This window comes from Macrobrachium rosenbergii, chromosome 55 (assembly GCF_040412425.1).
Source record: "Macrobrachium rosenbergii isolate ZJJX-2024 chromosome 55, ASM4041242v1, whole genome shotgun sequence".
NCBI lineage: Eukaryota > Metazoa > Arthropoda > Malacostraca > Decapoda > Palaemonidae > Macrobrachium > Macrobrachium rosenbergii.
Window position 1 is genome coordinate 71,080,163 of NC_089795.1, and position 19,867 is coordinate 71,100,029.

At 36.2% G+C, this 19,867-nt stretch overlaps 1 protein-coding gene across 3 annotated transcripts in view; it reads right to left on the reverse strand.

Annotated features, from left to right (window-relative positions):
- Positions 1-19,867, reverse strand: part of LOC136835393 (lachesin-like) — a 570,016-nt gene that overhangs the window by 23,378 nt on the left and 526,771 nt on the right. For all 3 annotated transcript variants that reach the window (XR_010852124.1, XM_067098880.1, XM_067098879.1), the window contains 2 exons: positions 3,762-3,969; positions 2,778-2,939 (listed from right to left, as the gene is read on the reverse strand). Coding sequence is in view for 2 of the 3 variants with exons in the window: in XM_067098880.1 (XP_066954981.1) it covers positions 2,778-2,939; positions 3,762-3,969 (370 nt within the window). In the remaining variant the exon portion in view is untranslated. The remainder of the gene's footprint in view (positions 1-2,777; positions 2,940-3,761; positions 3,970-19,867) is intronic.

Below are 19,867 nucleotides of genomic sequence, written 5' to 3' on the forward strand. Positions count from 1 at the left end.
GTATTGTTTTATCTCTGATTAATTTTTATGCCAATTTTTGGTTAAATAACTGGAACTACCTTAGCATAAAGGCCTTCTGTATATTGTTTCAATTAAAGGAGGCTATTAAGCTGTTTGCAACCGGGAAACATCGAAAATTACCTGGTTTCTTTCCGGTTGACATGCAGTAAAATGTCAAGATGAGAACTGCCTTTTTGTCGCCAACGAAACACCAGCATCTATGACATGTAAGTTTTCAATTGCTCGTCAGTTTCCGCCATTCTATGATAACTGACTGGTTCCCTTGACTGTAAGGCACTTGGCTAGTCTTAGTGATCTGGGGATGCATTTCTTCTCTGATGGACCGTGACTGAGAATCTAACAATCTCGGTTGCCCCACGTCAGCTACTATTTTCAAGTTGTTGAAGAAACTGCTCATCATAAAATATTTGATTTTTTAATGAGTCAATATTTTAGATTTTTTCATTTTCTAAATGTGTGTTCTTCAGGGTGGGAATAATAGATTATAAGGGTGTACTATATGAAATCAAATAAGAGAGAAAAATTGTATCAATATCTTTTAAGAATAAAATATTTCCTTACCAAATACTGTAATGTGTTTCTGAAGTTGAAGAGCACTGTTATTGTGAAGCCAGTTTATAATTTTAAATCTACTAAACTGACGTATGGCTAAAGTGGATGATGCTGCAGCAGTAGACCTACAGTAGTACACAAGCAGTGGATTCAAAGTTCCACAATTGCATTCATTCTTATTGAGGTAACACATTTCTTTATTTACTTAAAAATTGAATAAATGCATCATTTCTCCTTAAATTGCTTTTTTCTCCCTTTTTGAGCCTTCATTCTCGGAAGCTAGATGTCTCCACTGTACAAGCGGAAAGCCCTTCAAGGCATGTGATTCCTTGAAGGGGAAAATGACGAAAAAGGCGTCGCACTGAATAGCCACCTTCAACGAAAACTCCGATCTGAGAAAGTTATAAAGGCCCCCGACTAAGAAAAACGCCGCTATCCCGTGATGCATTTTCATTTTGAACGCTGGAGAAAATGGTAATATCTAATGTTGCTCTCCAAGTTGAAATTACTTGTGCGTCGGGAACTCTGGCCGAAAATGCTGGTGTCTTTTCTACTGGGACGAGAGGGAGACTTAAGGTCGCTTTGTAGCAAGGTTATGCGGATGGAATGGAAGAGCCTCCAAATTTTACATTATGGGCTGGGGAGGGGGACAAAACTCCTCGTTAGTTCAGCTTAAAAAGGCACAGTCTGATTTTTTAACAATTAATTTTACAGATCGGTTATCAATACCGACCACATGACCAGTAAGAACAGCAGTGTCGGCATGTACTAGAAATGCACACGGAGATATTTAATTCGAATTCAATGAAAATTTCATATTTCAAACTTACCGTCTTGCTGCCAGGTATGATTCACTTCATTTTGCTTATTTAATCAATCTGCAAACATTCTTTTACAAGATGTAAAGGCGTATGATCTACCTTTATTTTTCTCTTGCGAAAGGTTGATACAGAAAAGTTACTCAGAAAAAGCGTACTCATTAAAATATAAATATGCGTTTTTTACATTAAGAATGAAAACTGAATTCATAAGTATCACTAAACACGGACTTCAAATTGTCAGGGAACTTTAGCTGAGAGAGAGAGAGAGAGAGAGAGAGAGAGAGAGAGATTTTTCATTGACTGGCAGGTTCCCAGAATAGTGTTCTCACTTGAATGGTTATTTGCATGTAAACACCTTTGAAATAAGATTCTCTGTATTAACATACTAACAAGGCGGCCATTAAGGTAGAAAAATTCTTTAGCCTGTACGCAACCTTTGGCCGCATGTATATAGGGCATAGCGTGGAGGGAGTCTTTTGGGATGTTGCTGGGAAATGAGGAGGGAAGCCTTGGGTGGAATACTTAATCGCTTTAGCATCAGACGACACTTGGTGTACGTGACATCGTGTACACTTGCCGCTTAGATTATTGCCTCTCTCTCTCTCTCTCTCTCAATGTGGCAATTCAAATGATTCTTCTAGCCATTATCATAATAATAATAATAATAATAATAATAATAATAATAATAATAATAATATTAATAATAATAGGCTATGCTCATTATGAAGGGAAAGACAAAAGCAATATTTCCTCAGTTATCAACACTGAAAAATAGATCACATGAGCAGGATATCTGTCTGCTGTTGAAGTCAAGAAAAACAAATTGTTAGGTACCGCCAACTGCAAAGTTACTTTAATAATTAGCTCTCAAAAAACCATCATTTCGCTTAATACTATTATATAAAGGCGCTCTAGTTTACGCTCCGACGAATCCTATTTGATAACATATATGGCTACATATTTCACTTAAATTTTGGTACGGTAGGAAGCAGAAATGATTTCCGCCAAAAGTAGTTCTCAGCCATTACCGTTACAGCTGCTCAAGGATCAAAAGCAGTGTTGGCATAAGGCCACCTTAATCAACATCAGCAGCAACAAGAACCGTCACTTGCAAGGCAATTTAAGCATGACTAAAGTCGAATAAGGAAAAGCTTGTGATATGGGCTTGAAGGTATATTTGCTTCCAGTATAATCTATTAAATTATGTCCATAATAAGCAAAATCCATAAATATACTTCATAAAATTTATGCTCCGACGTACACCAACGATATATTTTTTTTCCCACATAAATTTCAAGGAACTCAGGCCCTCTTAATCCACACTACATAGACAAGTTGCATACGTATGCTTAAACTGCGGTTTATGTTACTGGAGCGTCTTACCTGGACTCCTGGTGTTGGTCACAATCATGGCGCCATCTTCCCTCTTCCACATGATGCGAGGTTCAGGAGACCCTTCAGCTGAACACTTCAGACTCACGTTCGCCTTCTCTCGCACCTGGATCTCGCTCTTACTGCTGGCCTCGTCGACGATGTTTGGCGGAACTTCGAAGAATGAAAAAAACACTTAGTCGCTACTTATGCTTGTCATCACTATATATAGCTAAAATACTATCTTTTTGTGCATATGTGTTAAAACGTGAGCTTCGAACACATGTTCTTGAGACATTTGAAGATGACTGAGTAATTAGGTAACCTGTTACCGACTCAAAAGTTTCACTGACGCAGACATCTTGTTAATGATGATGGAATGTTACATTTTAAATGGATCATATCCAGCTGTCTTGGACCTTTGTACAAATATAATTTTTAAATAAATGACAGAAATGGAACCCGCAAAATATCCTATTTTTTAATAGAATGATGAATGAAACGAAACAATATTAATCATTTTTAACAAATGAAAAGATTCTCTATTAGTGAAACTATACACGGACGGTCAGGGGAATATTGCTCAATTTTCTACCGTGTCTACAGCAAAGTTGCACTCCTATTAAAATATCCTATTATTCACTCTTGATTCACAGTGTCTAGCGCTATAATTGAGTATATTCATCACATCATATACTTTGTGGTGAATATATTTAACCATTAGGGTCTCACACAAGTTAAAATGTAGAATTAATAATAATAATAATAATAATAATAATAATAATAATAATAATAATAATAATACTTCCCTAATTCTTTTCATCATTCAATTTGACTCGCAGTACCTATATCACTGCCATTAAAACTTCATTATTATCCCCCTTTTTTTCAGAATTATAATAAACTATCATTTTGTTACCATTACTATTCCCTAAAAAGTTGTAAAGAGCTCTAGATGGACGCAACAGCAACGAGAGACGTATAGTCAACACTCACCTACGACCTGAAGAAGGCCAACTTGGGAAGTGGCTGGATCCGTGTTGATCTGACACATGTAATAACCACCATCCTCTTCCGTCACACCAGTGATGTGCAGCGTCCACGTCTTGTGCGAATCATGCGTGACGCTGTACCGAGATATACGCGAGATCATGCGAGTGTGGACTGCCACGATCATCTGCCGCTTCAAGTGGATCCAGCCCACCTGTGGAAAAACAGATGTCTTTGGTAATGTTTGGTTTATTCTTCAAGTCCTCGTTATTTGGATGGTAAACAATTTGACGGAGCAATGAACACTAACGTCCTGTGTTTCTTTCTCCTCTCTCTTTTTCTTCTCTGCTCCCAGCCTAGCTGAGACTCACAACAGTTAACCAACAACTAGGTATACAATTCGAAATTCGAACACAAGGCGTGCAGTTCCGAACTAGACACACTATCACCGAGCTACAAGACAAGAGTGGGGAAAGAAAGCTTGCCTGCCAACAAAGCAGCCTGTGCTTTATCTTCCATCCACAAAAAAGTAAGGAAAACTAACCCATTGTCACCTTTTCATATACTCACAGAAGACATCTCTAGAATAAAAGATTCAGCAACTGTAAAGAAATTCCACGGATTCACCCGTACTTCTGGAACTTAAGATTTCCGTTCACCTTGGTTTGATATATATATATATATATATATATATATATGTATATCAAACCAAGGTGAACGATTCTAATCTTCCTCTAAGAGAAATGTCTTTAGATTAGATATTAAATTATCACATAGAAGAAATAGGTCTTAAAAACACTGCCTCTAATTCTGTCTACTTTGGTATAATGAAAACACGTTGTAAATTGTTAATCGTGTTAAGAAACTCTGTAACGTTAATAAATTTGTGTAATAGTTTATTTTTGAAGTAATTTAAAACCGAATAGTCAAAAACTTTATTCTAAATGGCAATATAAGTTAAAATCTTTAAACGCACTAAGCATTTTTCCATTTTAGTTTTTTCTTTGTGGAAACCTTTGTAAGAAGGCTTCCATTTCCGTTCTCCGAATAAGGAAAGCGGGGAAGAGAGAGGGGGGGAAGCAAAAAAAGTGGACAACGAAATTTTATCTCTCTTGAACAGAAGGAATACAAAGTTTTGTTGGAACTTTTGTTCATCTCACTAAGGCGATATAAAGATATACGAAAGTCTGGCAGAAAGTTTGCCGTGAAGTCTTCGATGTCTGCTGAAAAAATGGCAGAAGAAGAAAGATGGAAGTTAGAATGTCCGTTCAAATAGTCAAACAATAGCGATACTGTCACTATTTGTTGTTTGGTGATGTAAAATATGAAAAACACTTATGTATGTATGTATGTATGTTGTTAAACATGTGGCACTTCTTTTGCTATCAGCATAAAGCATATAGAATTTCTTTAAATAATGTCATGAATATTACTCATGTATATTTGTATTTATTTATTTACTGCACATATACATACGATACATACACATTATCTATTACTTTCAAAACATGTATGTCCAGCGCTTTAGTAAGAAGCGTTAAACACTCAAACATACAATCTGAACACAGGGACAGTACAGTTCATTAAAAACACATCTATTATGAAGTGTTTAGGCAGTGAGAAGGGGATAAAGCCTCTGCTTGACACACATAACCAGACATTTTCCTTGGAGAAATCGTGCGCTCCCGCTGGCTTCAGAGTATTACTATTCTTTAACAGAAATCTGATGCGCCAAGCAATACAGCTTCAGTCGTTCAATAGCCACTGTTCAGCAGGTTGTGAAAGATGTTTATTTTCATACTTCACTCCCGCGTGTTATGTGCATTTACGGATGTTACAAGAATATCGTAGTGCTAAATCTTTTTCTTACTTTAAATGTCCTTAATTTCAAAGAGAAGACGGTCTTCTATATGATGAAAATCATTAATGACACGAAACTCTATTTGGGACTGCCTGAAGTTTATAAACTCATAAAGTTGATTGCCAGTATATCTGCTACTGGTAGAACTACAGGTAAGGCTTTTTCTGCTTCAAAGAGAATCAAATCCTACTGGAGAAGTTCAGACAAGCGTTTTGAAAGAACTCTCCTTCAACACTTGAAAATGAACAAAGGGAGACAAAATCACGCAGCAAGAGAACGGAAAGTTCTGCGCACTTTCTTGGACGGTTATACTTTATTTCAGTGCATGTTAACAGAACTACATTACAGTACAGTTTTAAAATTTTCAACTAACATATCTTTGCTGTTTGTACACCATTTATTATTAACGTATTATTAATAACTTAATAATACAATTGCCAGCAGAACACTAAAGGATTAAAACACTTAAAACACTTTATACCTACTAAGGTACATCTTCCCGACAAGAAAAACACTTAAAGCACGCTAAAGATCTTAGGACAGGATATATAATAATATATATATATATATATATATATATATATATATGTATGTGTGTGTGTGTGTGTATGTGTCTGTGTCTGTATTTAGGGAGAGAGGGAATTTATAAATTGGTCGTCTACTTCATTGGACCCGTATGAAAATGCGTCAGGAACAAAAAGAATGATGCAGAAACAAATAACCCCTTGTCCTACAAATAGCACCCATTTGCAGTTATAAAACGGTTCTATCAATTATTTCTTTGTATTGCGTACAAAAGCTCCTAAACATGGGTAACGTAAAACTCATATCAGTTTTAAAAAACCCTGCCTTTACAACAGCTTGCAATAAAAAAAAAACATAAGCAACAGAAATAATAGACAGAAGAGATCTGTAAGAGAGAACTGGAAGATCCTAAAACGTGTTCACTGACATTTGAGAAATATGAAAGAGACAGTTTTTAGCAACGAAAAAGAAAGAACGCAAGCATTTTACCTTATATCTGATAAAGAATAAGGTCACCTTGAAATAAAGAATAAAATCCCCTCTGAGCAAAAATCCATTTTGGAAATAAATAATTCTCGAAGTCAGATGTCACGCGATAAGCCGCCTTCCCGTTGGCCGCGGGAATACCAGGCAAAGGAGAAAGCGGAAGAAAACAGACGAACATGGCAATCGTTTTGGGACCAAATCTCGGACTCAAGATTGCCAACAAGGTACTTATGTTAAAGCGAGGGTCCTATTTTCACACAAATGAATAAAATCGCTGAATGTCTAAAAAGCAAATTTATACAAATGAAAATCAGACACTGTTACGGTGTTATTTATGAAGTACATAAAGGTAACTTGAATATCCAACAACAGCCTTCAACTGGAGGCGTTGAGGACCCAATACAAAATTGTAATTTTAAAAAGGATCTATTAATTTACGTAACATAAATAAATTTAACTGTAATTCACACTCAATTCGATATATATATATATATATATATATATGTATATATATAAATATATATATTAATATATGCTAGCCAGCCCGGCATGACCAGGAAAAAACTCTGAATGACAATCTAATAAAGTCTCTCTCACTCTTTCTCCTCCCTAACACCCTCTACTCTCTCTCTCTCTCACTTCCTCTCTCTCTCTCTCACTCTCTCTCCCTTTCCTTTACATTGCCCATCATTTTTGACATTTTATATTTCACCCCTTCTCACCCCCATTCTTATCGAGGCTGAACTTGGACTTAAAGGGCATCGGGAGTGTCATTATTCATCTCAGTGACCTCAGAAACTATGGACTAGACACTAACATCTGTCATTTTACATTTACTTCTCCCCCTTCATGTGGGGTGAACTTGGACTTAAGGGCATCGGGGTGTTACTTTTTTCCATCTCAGCGCGACACCTCAAAACCTGGATTAGACATAATATCTGTCGTTTTCAGTTATTTTATGTAACCGTTCCCATCGCTACCCCCATTTGGTGCCAGTGATGTCACACCTCCCCACAGTAAATCATATGTATGCAGAAATGAGGTATATTAAACCCTAAACTTATTTAGTTATTAAATCTATAGGCAGAACAATTTAGTTTGAGTGTCCTTTACACCTAGTATCACCACCCCCACAGTATTCTTTTCCAGATAGTAAGTCATATGTCTACCAAGTTTGAATGAAATTGCTCAATGCGTTTCAGACTTATGCTGGAAATATATACACACACACATACATATACATAAAACTTATATATATATATATATATATATATATATATATGTATATATATATATATATAGTATATGTGTGTAGTGTGTGTAATATAATACAACATTTATATATACTGTATATAAATATAACATATGTATATATATACATACACACACATACACACACACACACATATATATATATATATATATATATATATATATATATATATATATATATATATATATATTGTATAAGGAACGATTGTGTTGGTCCTATTCTTCACAGTAACTACTGATAAAATAAATAAAAATGTTGCGCATATACACCATGTTACCGACAAGATCTGGTCATTCTGAAATGAATCGTCATACGTTAAGAGGTAGCTGACCTAAAACTATTATCATTTTCAAAGACTAAAATGTAAAACAGCATGTCAGACTTTATTTGATACTCGAAAGTGCAATGGCAAAGCTTAAAGTTTAAAGTATTCCCCCCAGGCGAGGAAGCTACAGTAATGTAGAGAGCAATAAGGTTTACGTTTTTCATAAATGCACATGTTATTGGGACGGGCAACCGAATGTCATTTTCTAGCTCCGGCCCGAAGAAGAGAAAGAGAAAAGGACCGAAGAAGGGTGGGGTTTAACCACGAGGGAATGCGATAAACCTTTCGCCCTCTTCCAGGGTGACAGGTCATAAGATTCAGGTGAATCAAAAGCAAGAAGAGAATTCCAAAGCTTAGCAGCAGCAGCAGAGACACCGTCTCTTGAACTATACAAACGGGAGATCACCTGTTCCAGATCTACCAGTACGGGTTTGGCGGACGCAGAGCGGTGAATAAAATTATGAATGGCTACAGATCACACGAGGTTCAAGTGATCACTTGAAATGCAACTTTATTTACAGATAATTTAATTCTATCATAATTATAATTTCTGTGCTTTAAGACCCAAAAATAAGATTTAATTGAATTCGACTGGAAAGACTATGTATTAATCACACTTCCGTTTTAATATGTAATAGGAATAAGTTGCTATCTCTTCAGTTACGTTGCACTTCAAGTTTTCCGACTGTTTTACCTCATCTGTAAAGTTAATAACCATAAAAAATTGCAGTGGCTTGGAAAAAGGTTTTATCCTACGTTAACACTAGAATAACGAAATGAGAAGAACTGGTGGTATGTCTCAAGTGACTTCAATTTTCTTTCTTTAGTACGATGTACTTTGCTCAGGGTGCATGAAGCCATCCATCTTCCTTGGAATACAGCGATCTCATCTCTTGTGGAGTTATTTTCTCGAGAGAGAAAATCTGGATCCTTAGATGACAATGACGATAATAATAATTATATTTTATTATTATTATTATTATTATTATTATTATTATTATTATTATTATTATTATCCAGAAGACACGCTATATTCATACAGAACAAGGCTAAAGGGACCATTGGCTTGAAATTCAAACTTCTACAGAATATGGTGTTCTTTTGGAAGAAATTACGGAAGACAACAGGATATACAGAAAGAAATGAAAATACATTCATACAAAGTTAATAGTTTTAGAGTAGTAATACACTGTATCGTCGCTTGATCTTTTGAGGTTCCAGTTCACAATATTCTCGGGGAGACTGTTCCACAGTCCAACGGTGTGAGGAATTAAAGAACTCTGGAACTGGGAAGTTTGACAGCGTGGCACATTTACTGCATGCTGGTGCTCTTGTTCAGCAAATCTGGCCGTTCTCTGTTAAAATACTTATGAAAAACTGACAAACAAGAGACCGTATGTCTATGGTCCAAGCCATAACTTGAATGTTAAGGAAACAGAAAACTACCATCGCGAACCACTCTATCTATCTCTGGCAGAAGCAAGCATCCAAACCGGAGAACAGTATTCTAGTACAGGAAGGACAAATAACAGATAGCGTTTTCGATTTACTGGAATCCAGCATCAAATACCACCGACTACACCATTCACACATCCGTTCCATGTTACGATCGAGAGACTACGTGCAGCTTCATTTCTCATTAATGGAGACTTTATTACATCCGCAAGTGTTGCAGCTTCATCGGCATACTGAATAATCTTATTTTCCTGGTCAGCAACCATATCACTTGTATAGGCTATACTAAAACTAACAGCAGACTAAGAACATAAGTCTTGGTTCGTTAAAGATTCTATCAACAGCAACTCACTGCTGCCTACCTGTATGGAAATCTTGAAGTAATAATAATAATAATAATAATAATAATAATAATAATAATAATAATAATAATAATAATAATAATAATAATAATACCATTTGCATCAGAAGTAATGTATCAAAGGAATCTGTAGTAAAATGCTTTAACCAAATACCGGAGACAGGGCAATATACACTTGAATTCGAGTCCTGTGTTATAAATTCCAGAATTGTTTTAAAGGAATACTTGAATTTCAAAGCTAACGTATAAAAGGCTGATCAAAAAACAAAATATCAAACATTATTTTTACACAGTAAATAACTCTTCAATTAGCAGGTTGCGTTCACCTAATATATAGAGATGATTTCACACTCAAATACTGAGGCAAACCCGTAAGTATTTCAAATAAATACCTTCCTCTTATTGGAAAGAAACGATCATAGTTCCTAGAGAGAGAGAGAGAGAGAGAGAGAGAGAGAGAGAGAGAGAGAGAGAGAGAGAGAGAGAGAGAGAGAGAGAGGGCACACTTCAAAATATACATGACATATGGCGGAGACATCGCGAGTCGTTGGCTATTTAAAGACACAAGAAAGTTTTAATGGGATCTTGTCGAACGCTCTTTATTTGCATTAAATTGGATTTCACAAAATGTGAAGCTGACTGCACTCACAAAACAGATTTATAGATAGGACTGATGTTTGACCCTAAATACTGATTTGTACAGTATTTTAATTCAGTTTCCTTTACTGGTCTCAATCTAGCCATAAATGGCCGAAAACTATGGCAGAGAAATTACTTTGAGAGTGCTCACAGTTAGATCTTCAAAAATCTTTTTTAACGTTGAAATTAAAAGAGAATATCATAAAAATAAGGTATATTTTGCCTCCAGTAACCAGCAACTAAATAAGTATGAAAAACTGCTAAGCGGACTTAGCCAGTACAGACAACCTAAAGGAAAATAATCCAGAACAGCAAAGATGCTTATTGATTAAGACAAGCTGCGACCATCTAAAATACAAGCTAAAACAAATCTATCTATCTGTATGACTATTTCAAACGCAGAACAATCGTCTCTTCAAGGCACCATCCATTGCCATAACACACAAGAAAAGCTTTGTATCTGGCAACCTCTGGCGCTACGTCCTGTACTTATAGGCCCAAATAACTGAGGTCTCTAGCAAGGAGAATCTGGGTGGAGGCCACTGTAGGCAAAACTAGCTGAAGCACCAGACACACTCTATGAATTCGTAAACTGTTTCAGGGAACAGAAGCTGAACGGGATTCAAGTGCAGGTAAACTTCCATATCCTTGCGCTCCTGAGGTGGATACTATATGGGTGATCATTATGAAAGGAAGGCAGAACCACCATCTTTGTTCAGTATTGTGCAAATTTGTGTCTGGATTGTGGCTGGTTAATTAGCTATATAACTGATTTGTATGTATGTATGTATGTATGTATATATATATATATATACATTGTATATATATATATATATATATATATATATATATATATATATATACATATATACATATACATATATTTTTGCCTAGTCAGTCTTATGAAAACTTGATTTGGATGATTTGACAGACAGATTTAAAACACTAGTAAAATTCAGTGTCAGAAATGCATCGTCGGGAACATCCGGACGTCTGTTTTCACTAGGGGACTTGGTGAGCTTTGATGAAAGCAAAGACAGAAAAGACTCATACTAAACATATTACGCTTAACTAATTTAGCCCAATGCATGTTGACTATTTCAGCGAGACACTTATCCTGGTTTAGTAAGCATCTCAAAATTGATACGAAATGCAACATCGCCAACTAAATCAGAGTCACTTTCCTGAATATTTTATATAATTTCCACATTAATTCAGTAAGCTTAAACTGATTACATCTGCAGCGAACTCGTCTTGTTATGCAACATATTCATGCACAAGAGAATTTATCTGGTAAAAAAAAAAAAAAAAAACTTTTTCGGGAGATAGATCACTTGGAGCGAAAACGTGAGCGATGAAAATACAATCCCACTTTCATCATGCATCAAATTCAGCGTAACTCTACTGTATCTACTGTACAATGGGTTAGTTTGAGGTACTCTACACGTACTTTAGATTCGTGCTCGATTTACGAAGTGAACAATTTTATTTTCTTGTTGATAACACTGATAACATCTGCCCTTCTTTTATTCAGTTTCCTGAATGTCATCTGTAAAATTTTACCAAAAGGTTGGCCGCGTGACTGGCAACAAGTGATTATATTTTGGAAGTTAAAAATGCAAAAGGGGTGGGGTAGGAGGAGAGGTTCAAATTACCCAGATTTGTATCAAATGTACTTGACGTGAGAAGCCGAAACAATTCGCACCATTATCGTAGACATTTTCAATGGTATGGCACGGTTTGTTGCATTTTAATGTGCTTCAAGGATGAGTGATCTACTGTATGTGTGACATAAACAAAGAAAAAACCACTGAAAACCAGGAAGGAAAGGATATAAAAACAAGTATTCCATGTTTAGCCGGAGAGCCGACTGCCGGAGACTAAAGCCAAAATGTTACACGCCTCACAGAAGTGAAAATGTCATGTCTGTCCTCATTTATGATTAAAAACTATTCTCTCTAAACTGAAGATGTATGACTCAGGGAACAAAGAAAGAAGTAAGAAAAAATGCAATTTACGTTTGCAGAAGAGAAAAAATAAAGTGACTTTTCATGAAAAATACGCGAACAAATGAACCCGGATTGTGTACGGTATTTTCAGGATTAAACTGCAACTTGAGGAACTTTCTTTAAAAAATGATGAATGACCAGCACGGTAAAAATGGAATTCGTAAGGAGAATAAAGTTATGAACTAGAACACTCATTTCCTTCTGGTTTGGTTAAGCTTTACGACAAGGCTCAGGGAACAAAAATGTTTTCCTTATATATTATACATTTAAAATACACACACACGCACACACACACACACGATTAATTAACTGACTGGACAATATAGTAAATAGACACACAAGACTCCATGGAAAGTTTCATAAACATTCAAACGAACCAACAAACTTAGAAGTGCCTTCACTCCTTATAATCATACGATCATAATAACGTGTATCTCTTATGCAAACGATCGACTTTGGTCAATTTCAAAACCCCACTACACTGGATTGATAAACGTTCTCTCCTAGAAACTCGAGTTATTCTAATCCTAGAAGTCTAAGATTAGAGACTTTCTCAAGTCCATAAAAACGTGGCAACCGACCAGGAAAAGGAACAAAATCAAAGGGAGTCAAGCAGCTACCTCAAAATCGCTGGTATTGACCAGCTAATTGAAAACCAAAGGGTTAGTCCTAGTTTCGTAGATCCAGGGAAAGATTTATGATTAAGCAGATGTAAAAATTATGGCTGCACGTTGCGAATGAAAACAAACCTAAATAGTAGGAAATTCAATCTCTAGCAAAATGAATTACAAATAAGAACCTATATATAAGGAAAGAGCTCTGATGAAGATGGGAATAAATCATGCATTTCCTACAAATACACTCTTTGTAAACACATTACTATAACTACATAACATCGTGTAAATACCTTTTTATACAGTAAATTTCGTTATACTGATAAATGATAGAATAAAAATATGCTATTGAAAGAAAAATTTGAGGAGAGAGAGAGAGAGAGAGAGAGAGAGAGAGAGAATCAGTGCCATTTCTTCCTTAACCATTAAAAGAATGTGGCACTGACCATCAAAGGGCCGTTATCACTGGATGCTGCCAAGGGACATAAAATGTGGTCGTCCTAAGTATGGGCGAGCTTCCGGGAATCGGACTTACAAGCCGTTATCACTCTTGTAAGGCAAGAATATAACGCGATCGTTTTGAAAGCTCTGTCGGAACTAAGAACGCTGAAGTTAGTTTTATGGGTAGTGTGCAGTATATATTTTTCTATTCCTCTTTTGAATAACACTTTTATTTCATTTCTTCTTTTAATGAAATCATGGTCAATACTATTGTATATCGATTATACTGTAAGTATACAAAGAAATCATTTCAAGTCGACTTCCACATATGGTATCGTTAGCGCGACGAACATTTACACAGTAATAGACGTACATTCATACAAACAGTCTTACAAAGAAGGGAGAAGAATGAAATGATAGAAATGCAAGTGTGGGACGTGACGCGGAGGCCTTCCACGGAATTTTCTTGGGGGTCGCCCCTCCTGCCTCATCCATCAGACGTTTGCATTTTTAATATTGCTAAGAGTTTTTATGGCTCCTGCGATGGCGAAAAAGAGGCGCGTTTCATCTGTTCTATTTGTGTCCTTCTTTTCTTCCACTCAAGTACTATTTTTGAGGGTAAATGGTACTGAATTTTCTCAAATGAAACGCTATTCTTTATACTGTAAGTGCAGCTAAAGAAGGAAGTAAATTGTCAAAACCTTTTAGAAGTGAGTATCTAAAATCATTTAGAAGTCAAGAGCTCCTATAAACGTAGTTAATCCTGCTAATACCGAGAAAAAGACTCTCATTTTTTCAGAAGTTCAATTTCTGTTAAGATCTTTTCCATTTGAATGATAAAGTTCATCACAGTGAAAACTTCATTGTACAACTATACAACTTGAACACAACCACTGGAAAAGTTATAAATGCATTAATCATTTGAGCAGATAACGGAATTCTTAGGATACTGAGTAGGATTAAACTTACAAATAATTTTGTACTTCACCACTCGCAAAGTATCTTTTACTGAATTCAACGACATCTCGTGTTAAATCCTGTCTCACTTTACTTTTAAGGATAACGCACCAAGATTAAGTAGCAATACATTTACAACAATCACACGCCGAATAACAGTCATAACGAACAATACTGAATCTAAAAGGGGATATTCGTGACATCAGGCCTGTGATTTAGTGAAAAGTGTGGAAGCTCGCAGGGATAGCGCGTATGCTCCTTACTTTTCCTAATTTAGTGCAAACGCACTGTAACAAGTGGAACTCCATATTAATCCTGTTGGGTATATAGAAGCAGCGTATTATACGGATGAACTCTAGTGTAAATTGCCTTTTTTTGTGAACAGAGAGGATGTGATCTGATGACGGAATTTGTCATTCAATATTAGCTCAGGCTTCAGCGACTAATGTATTCAATGTTTTTCCTCACGCCGTTCGTATAAGAATTCCCATTTGCCCAAAGACCACGAGATTTTACATGAGCGTTAACATAACTTCCATTCTGGCTAACAGAAGCACTTGCCTTCCGAGCTTGTTGTACGACTAAGAAGTTGTCCACACACATGACTAGTCAATAAAATTTCCAACAGCAAACATATGTTGAAGTATTAACTGGTCAGTACCACTCTCTCTCTCTCTATTCGGCAGCTGGAGCTACCTATAGGGATCGTGCACCTGACTAGAAGTGAATAAAAAAAGAAGCCAGTCTCCTTAGTTTTGTATATCAGTGTTTAATTCCAGTAGGCCTTTGTTTAAGACTAGGTGCAGTAAGAGAAGCCAACAAAGGAGAAGGAATTTGCATATTTGTCACCTGCAGTGTGAAGGAAGTAAATTATGGTAACTTAAGGCAGACACACACACACACACACCTACGATGATATGCTGTGGAAGGGTTCGTAAACAGTGGGATGAGAGAGCAGCGGTGTTATGTTTTTTAGCTCAATAAAATATATTATACCAAGTATCTGTCACAGTGAAAGCTTAATACTACACAGATCAAGATGGTAATGTGATACAGAGGTCAGTCACGTATATTCCACTCAACTTCGATATTAACTGAAAGGTAACTGAGAGACGAAAAAATTTTCCAATGTTTGCCTTATGTTCTTGGGTCAAAAATGAATACAGCATTTTATAGATGATACAGTTTTGTACGCTTTTTAGGCCTTCAGAGTCTTAAGGGCCCCATAGACGTTACGATCGCCGGATCCCATCATCTGAACCGGAAGTAAAACTCACTGTCTATGGTGCTCTCCTCCGACCAAAAGTGGCCTGAGTCCATCGGCCTCTCCGACTACCTTGCAACCTGCCGTTACCAGGTTCGTGGCTTCCGTTTTCAGTTCAGGTGGATCAGCCTCATGTCTATGGCAATGATCTCCAAGATCTGCTTCAGTCTCAACTAGACGCTGAAAGGGGGTAACATGGCAGCCATGTCTACAGATGAGTTCTTGGAGGTTTTATTGAACGTCGTGAAGGGAAATGAGGCTTATGATAAATTAGTTTGAAAATTCAAGAGAAAGTTGATGCAATATAATATATATATATATATATATGGATATATATATATATATATATATATATATACATATACTGTACAGTATATATATGGTTGGAAAGAGAAATGAATGATCTCACACTATTCATTTAATGAATTGAAACTTCACCCTGGCGACTGGATTAATTATCCGAGAATGGACGAGGAGACCGACATGGAATTATTATAGATGGTCTTCCCTCTTCTAGAAATAAAAGCACACTTGTACGAGACAACCAATATCTTTTACCAAGAGGTTGCTGTTCGCTTTACTGGCGCGCCACTAGTCGTTCTTGGGGCATATAATCCCAGAGACTTTTTGTACACAAAATTTCTAATTTATACAAGGAAAATTGAAATATTGAAAATATTATCACATACTTTAATTTTTTTGTACGGAAAATAACAATGTAATTTAAACAATAGTACTGAATTACATTGTTATTTTTCGTACCAAAAATAAAAGTTTACGATAATAATATTTTCAATAATATTTCAATTTTCCTTGTATAAATCAAAAATTTTATTCAAAAAGTTGAACATTCTACTCTCTTGCCAGCTGAAATGTAGGTTTAAGGGCTTATTTTGCTTTAACGGATCATAGACCTGCTGTATACTAGACTATATACCATAGACTATGCAAAATGCTGTGTATACAACATAGTTACTTTTTCACCTTTGTAAACTCGTGTTGCATAACTTGAATTATTGCTTTACATGTCTCTGGGATTATATGCCCCAAGGAACGACTAGTGTGGCGCCGTTCGGTCCGTAGCTACAACCCCTTTCATTAGTTTTTACTGTACCTCAGTTCATAATATCTTTCTTCCATCATGCTATCAGCCATCTCCTAACCATTATTTCATAGTGCAATTACGAGGTTTTTCTCCTGTTACACCTTTCAAACCTACTTACTCTCAATTTCCTTTCCAGTGCTGAATGGCCTCATAGGTCCCAATGCTTGGCCTTTGGCCTAAACTATTTATGCCATTCCTGTATAATTATTCCATGTTGGTGCTCTTGTTCATCTTGATAATTAAACCAGTCACCAGGGTAAAGTTTCAATTCATTAAATAAACAAGCGTGAGATAATTCATTGCTCTTCTTCAACCACTTTAATCCAGGTTCTCCTTTTTCGCCGGGGATTTCCAATTTCTGCTGCAAGAGCGCAGTCTATAGCGTCATCACTGAGCGGAGTTGACACGTCTTCCCTCGACCAAGTTTCGGCAAACTGAAGTGAATCCGAACGTCTCTGGGCTACGCGGATACCGGAGTTAGAACGGAACCTGATCCGCCGGTCGTAACGTCTATGGGGCCCTTTATACGAGGTCAAAGATGGGATAATAAAAATACCATTGGGAGAAATGTGGTCCCTGATCCCATCAACTGGGAATTTTTCCTACATGGCACTGTTCTTGGTTAGGGAATAATAGCGAGAATGAAGAACCTATCAATTCATATGAGAATTTACGTGTCGAAAGAAACTAGTTGTCTCTCAATATGGCAAACATTGATCGTCATTGGAAGCCAAGAGCACTTAGATTATAATGACCGAAATCTGGCGCAACCTTCCTTGATAAAGAAAGTAAGCTGCGTCGGTTTTTATTGTCTTGTTATTGGTAAAATAGTCCCTCTTTCTCACTTTGAAATAAGTGCAACTGATATAATGAATCATGTTCAAGATATTTTTTTATTAGAAATGTAACTTTCAATTTCTCTTAGCTTAAACATGCTTTCAATTAAGCATGCTGATATGAAAAATGTAAAAGATTACTTCATAATTAATTAAGTTCAGAATATAACCATATTCTCATTCATTATTCACATAAAAAAATTCCCATGCTTTACAAAACGGACGAACAAACAGAAAGGCATAGGGAAAAGGGAGAGAGAGAGAGAGAGAGAGAGAGAGAGAGAGAGAGAGAGAGAGAGAGAGAGAGAGAGAGAGAGAGAGAGAGAACCCTCTTAGGTCTTGGCAAAGCTTGAACACATGCAAATCAGACTACAAGCAACTTTTATCGGCTTGAGCCTTTGCTTTGAGGTTATTTTGGGTGAACTTTGATGCTCTCTGTCTGGGAGTGCAAATCTGTGAGCTGCACGCAGATGGCAAAAAATTTGCGCTACTATTTATCTCTAAAACACCTCTAAGGACAAAAACATTTATCTTTCCCAAAAAACCTGCCTTTTTATTCCACTGGAAAAGCACATGCTTCACTCGAGTTTAGTTTACTGTATTCATCACTTATATTAACATTATTATCTCCGCTGTTGTCTTTTATCAAGGAACAAAGTAGGTAGTTTCACGTATATTCATTTGGTGTCATTTAACGCTGCTAATAATTTTTCTAAGTTAAAGTTTCGTAGCAAGTCCTGCGCAATCAAGAAAAGTAAAAAATCCCATTAAAATTCATGTACATGTATTTAGTTGTTAATGATTAGAGACCCTTGCATGTTTTCACATGGAAAGGAAAAATCTTTGACGTCTGTCTAACATTTATGACATTCTTATTAACAAAATGCAAACACTCTTTTGGAGCAAGTTAAAAGGATAGCATCTGCAATAGCAAAATATATTCAAATAAAATATAAAAGCAGAGACTAATGAAGGGCATTCATTTTTGACGTTTATATCTGGAATCTCTATCTTACCCCATTTGGCTCGATAATTTAGCATAGTTCCTTCAATATCAGTATAAGGCCCTTCAATATCAGTATAAGGTTTGTATTAATCAACTAAGAAGTGTCGGTAAACCAACAGACACTGGCCTCAGCTATGACAGAAAGATCTGTTAAAACTATGTCTAGTACATCAATGAATTTCAACAGGCTCATTTTCAGCATGTAAAACTGAACCGAAAAAAATTAGAGATGACCTGCGGAGGTAACCGGACCTAAACTATCATTCGCTTGGCTACGAAAAGAACACAGTTGTACTTATATTTTCAATTTGATCGATTAAAGCCAAAAAAATCCTCTCAGACAACCAAATGTAGGGTCAGCCCCATAGGAGTTATAATAAATTCCCCCAAAATATACAATATACTTACCAATTTACGGAATTAGCATTTATAATCCTTTTGGGAATAATTAGGAAACCATGCTCTACAGTCAACAACTCTACCATGAACATGTGGCATTTTAACCCATATTTTCTTACAGGCGCAGCGTGGAAGCTCTACCAATCAAGAAATATGACAAGTAGTGACATAGAGTGCGTTTATTCAAATGGGTTAATGTCTATAATTACTCTATTCCGATTTTTTTATAGCGTACACCATTAGAGATATGAACCCAGTTATTATTTCTCGAGGACGCTAGACATATAAATTAGCGTTTCATCCCAGTTCTTTTCATTAATGAAAATAATCATCCTAGATTTTTCATAAGCAGACATTTCCCTATATACAGATATATTTACAATTACATCGTGATTATCGTAGTATTTATAGATAATAGCCATTTTAAAAGATAGCAGGGGGAAAATAATAAATGATGCGTGGGCACCAGAACAGTTGGAAGACGAAAGGCTGTAGATGAGTGGAGATGTGTGAAAGTGAAAGCATATGAAAGACTTAAGTAGCAGGATTTCAGAGG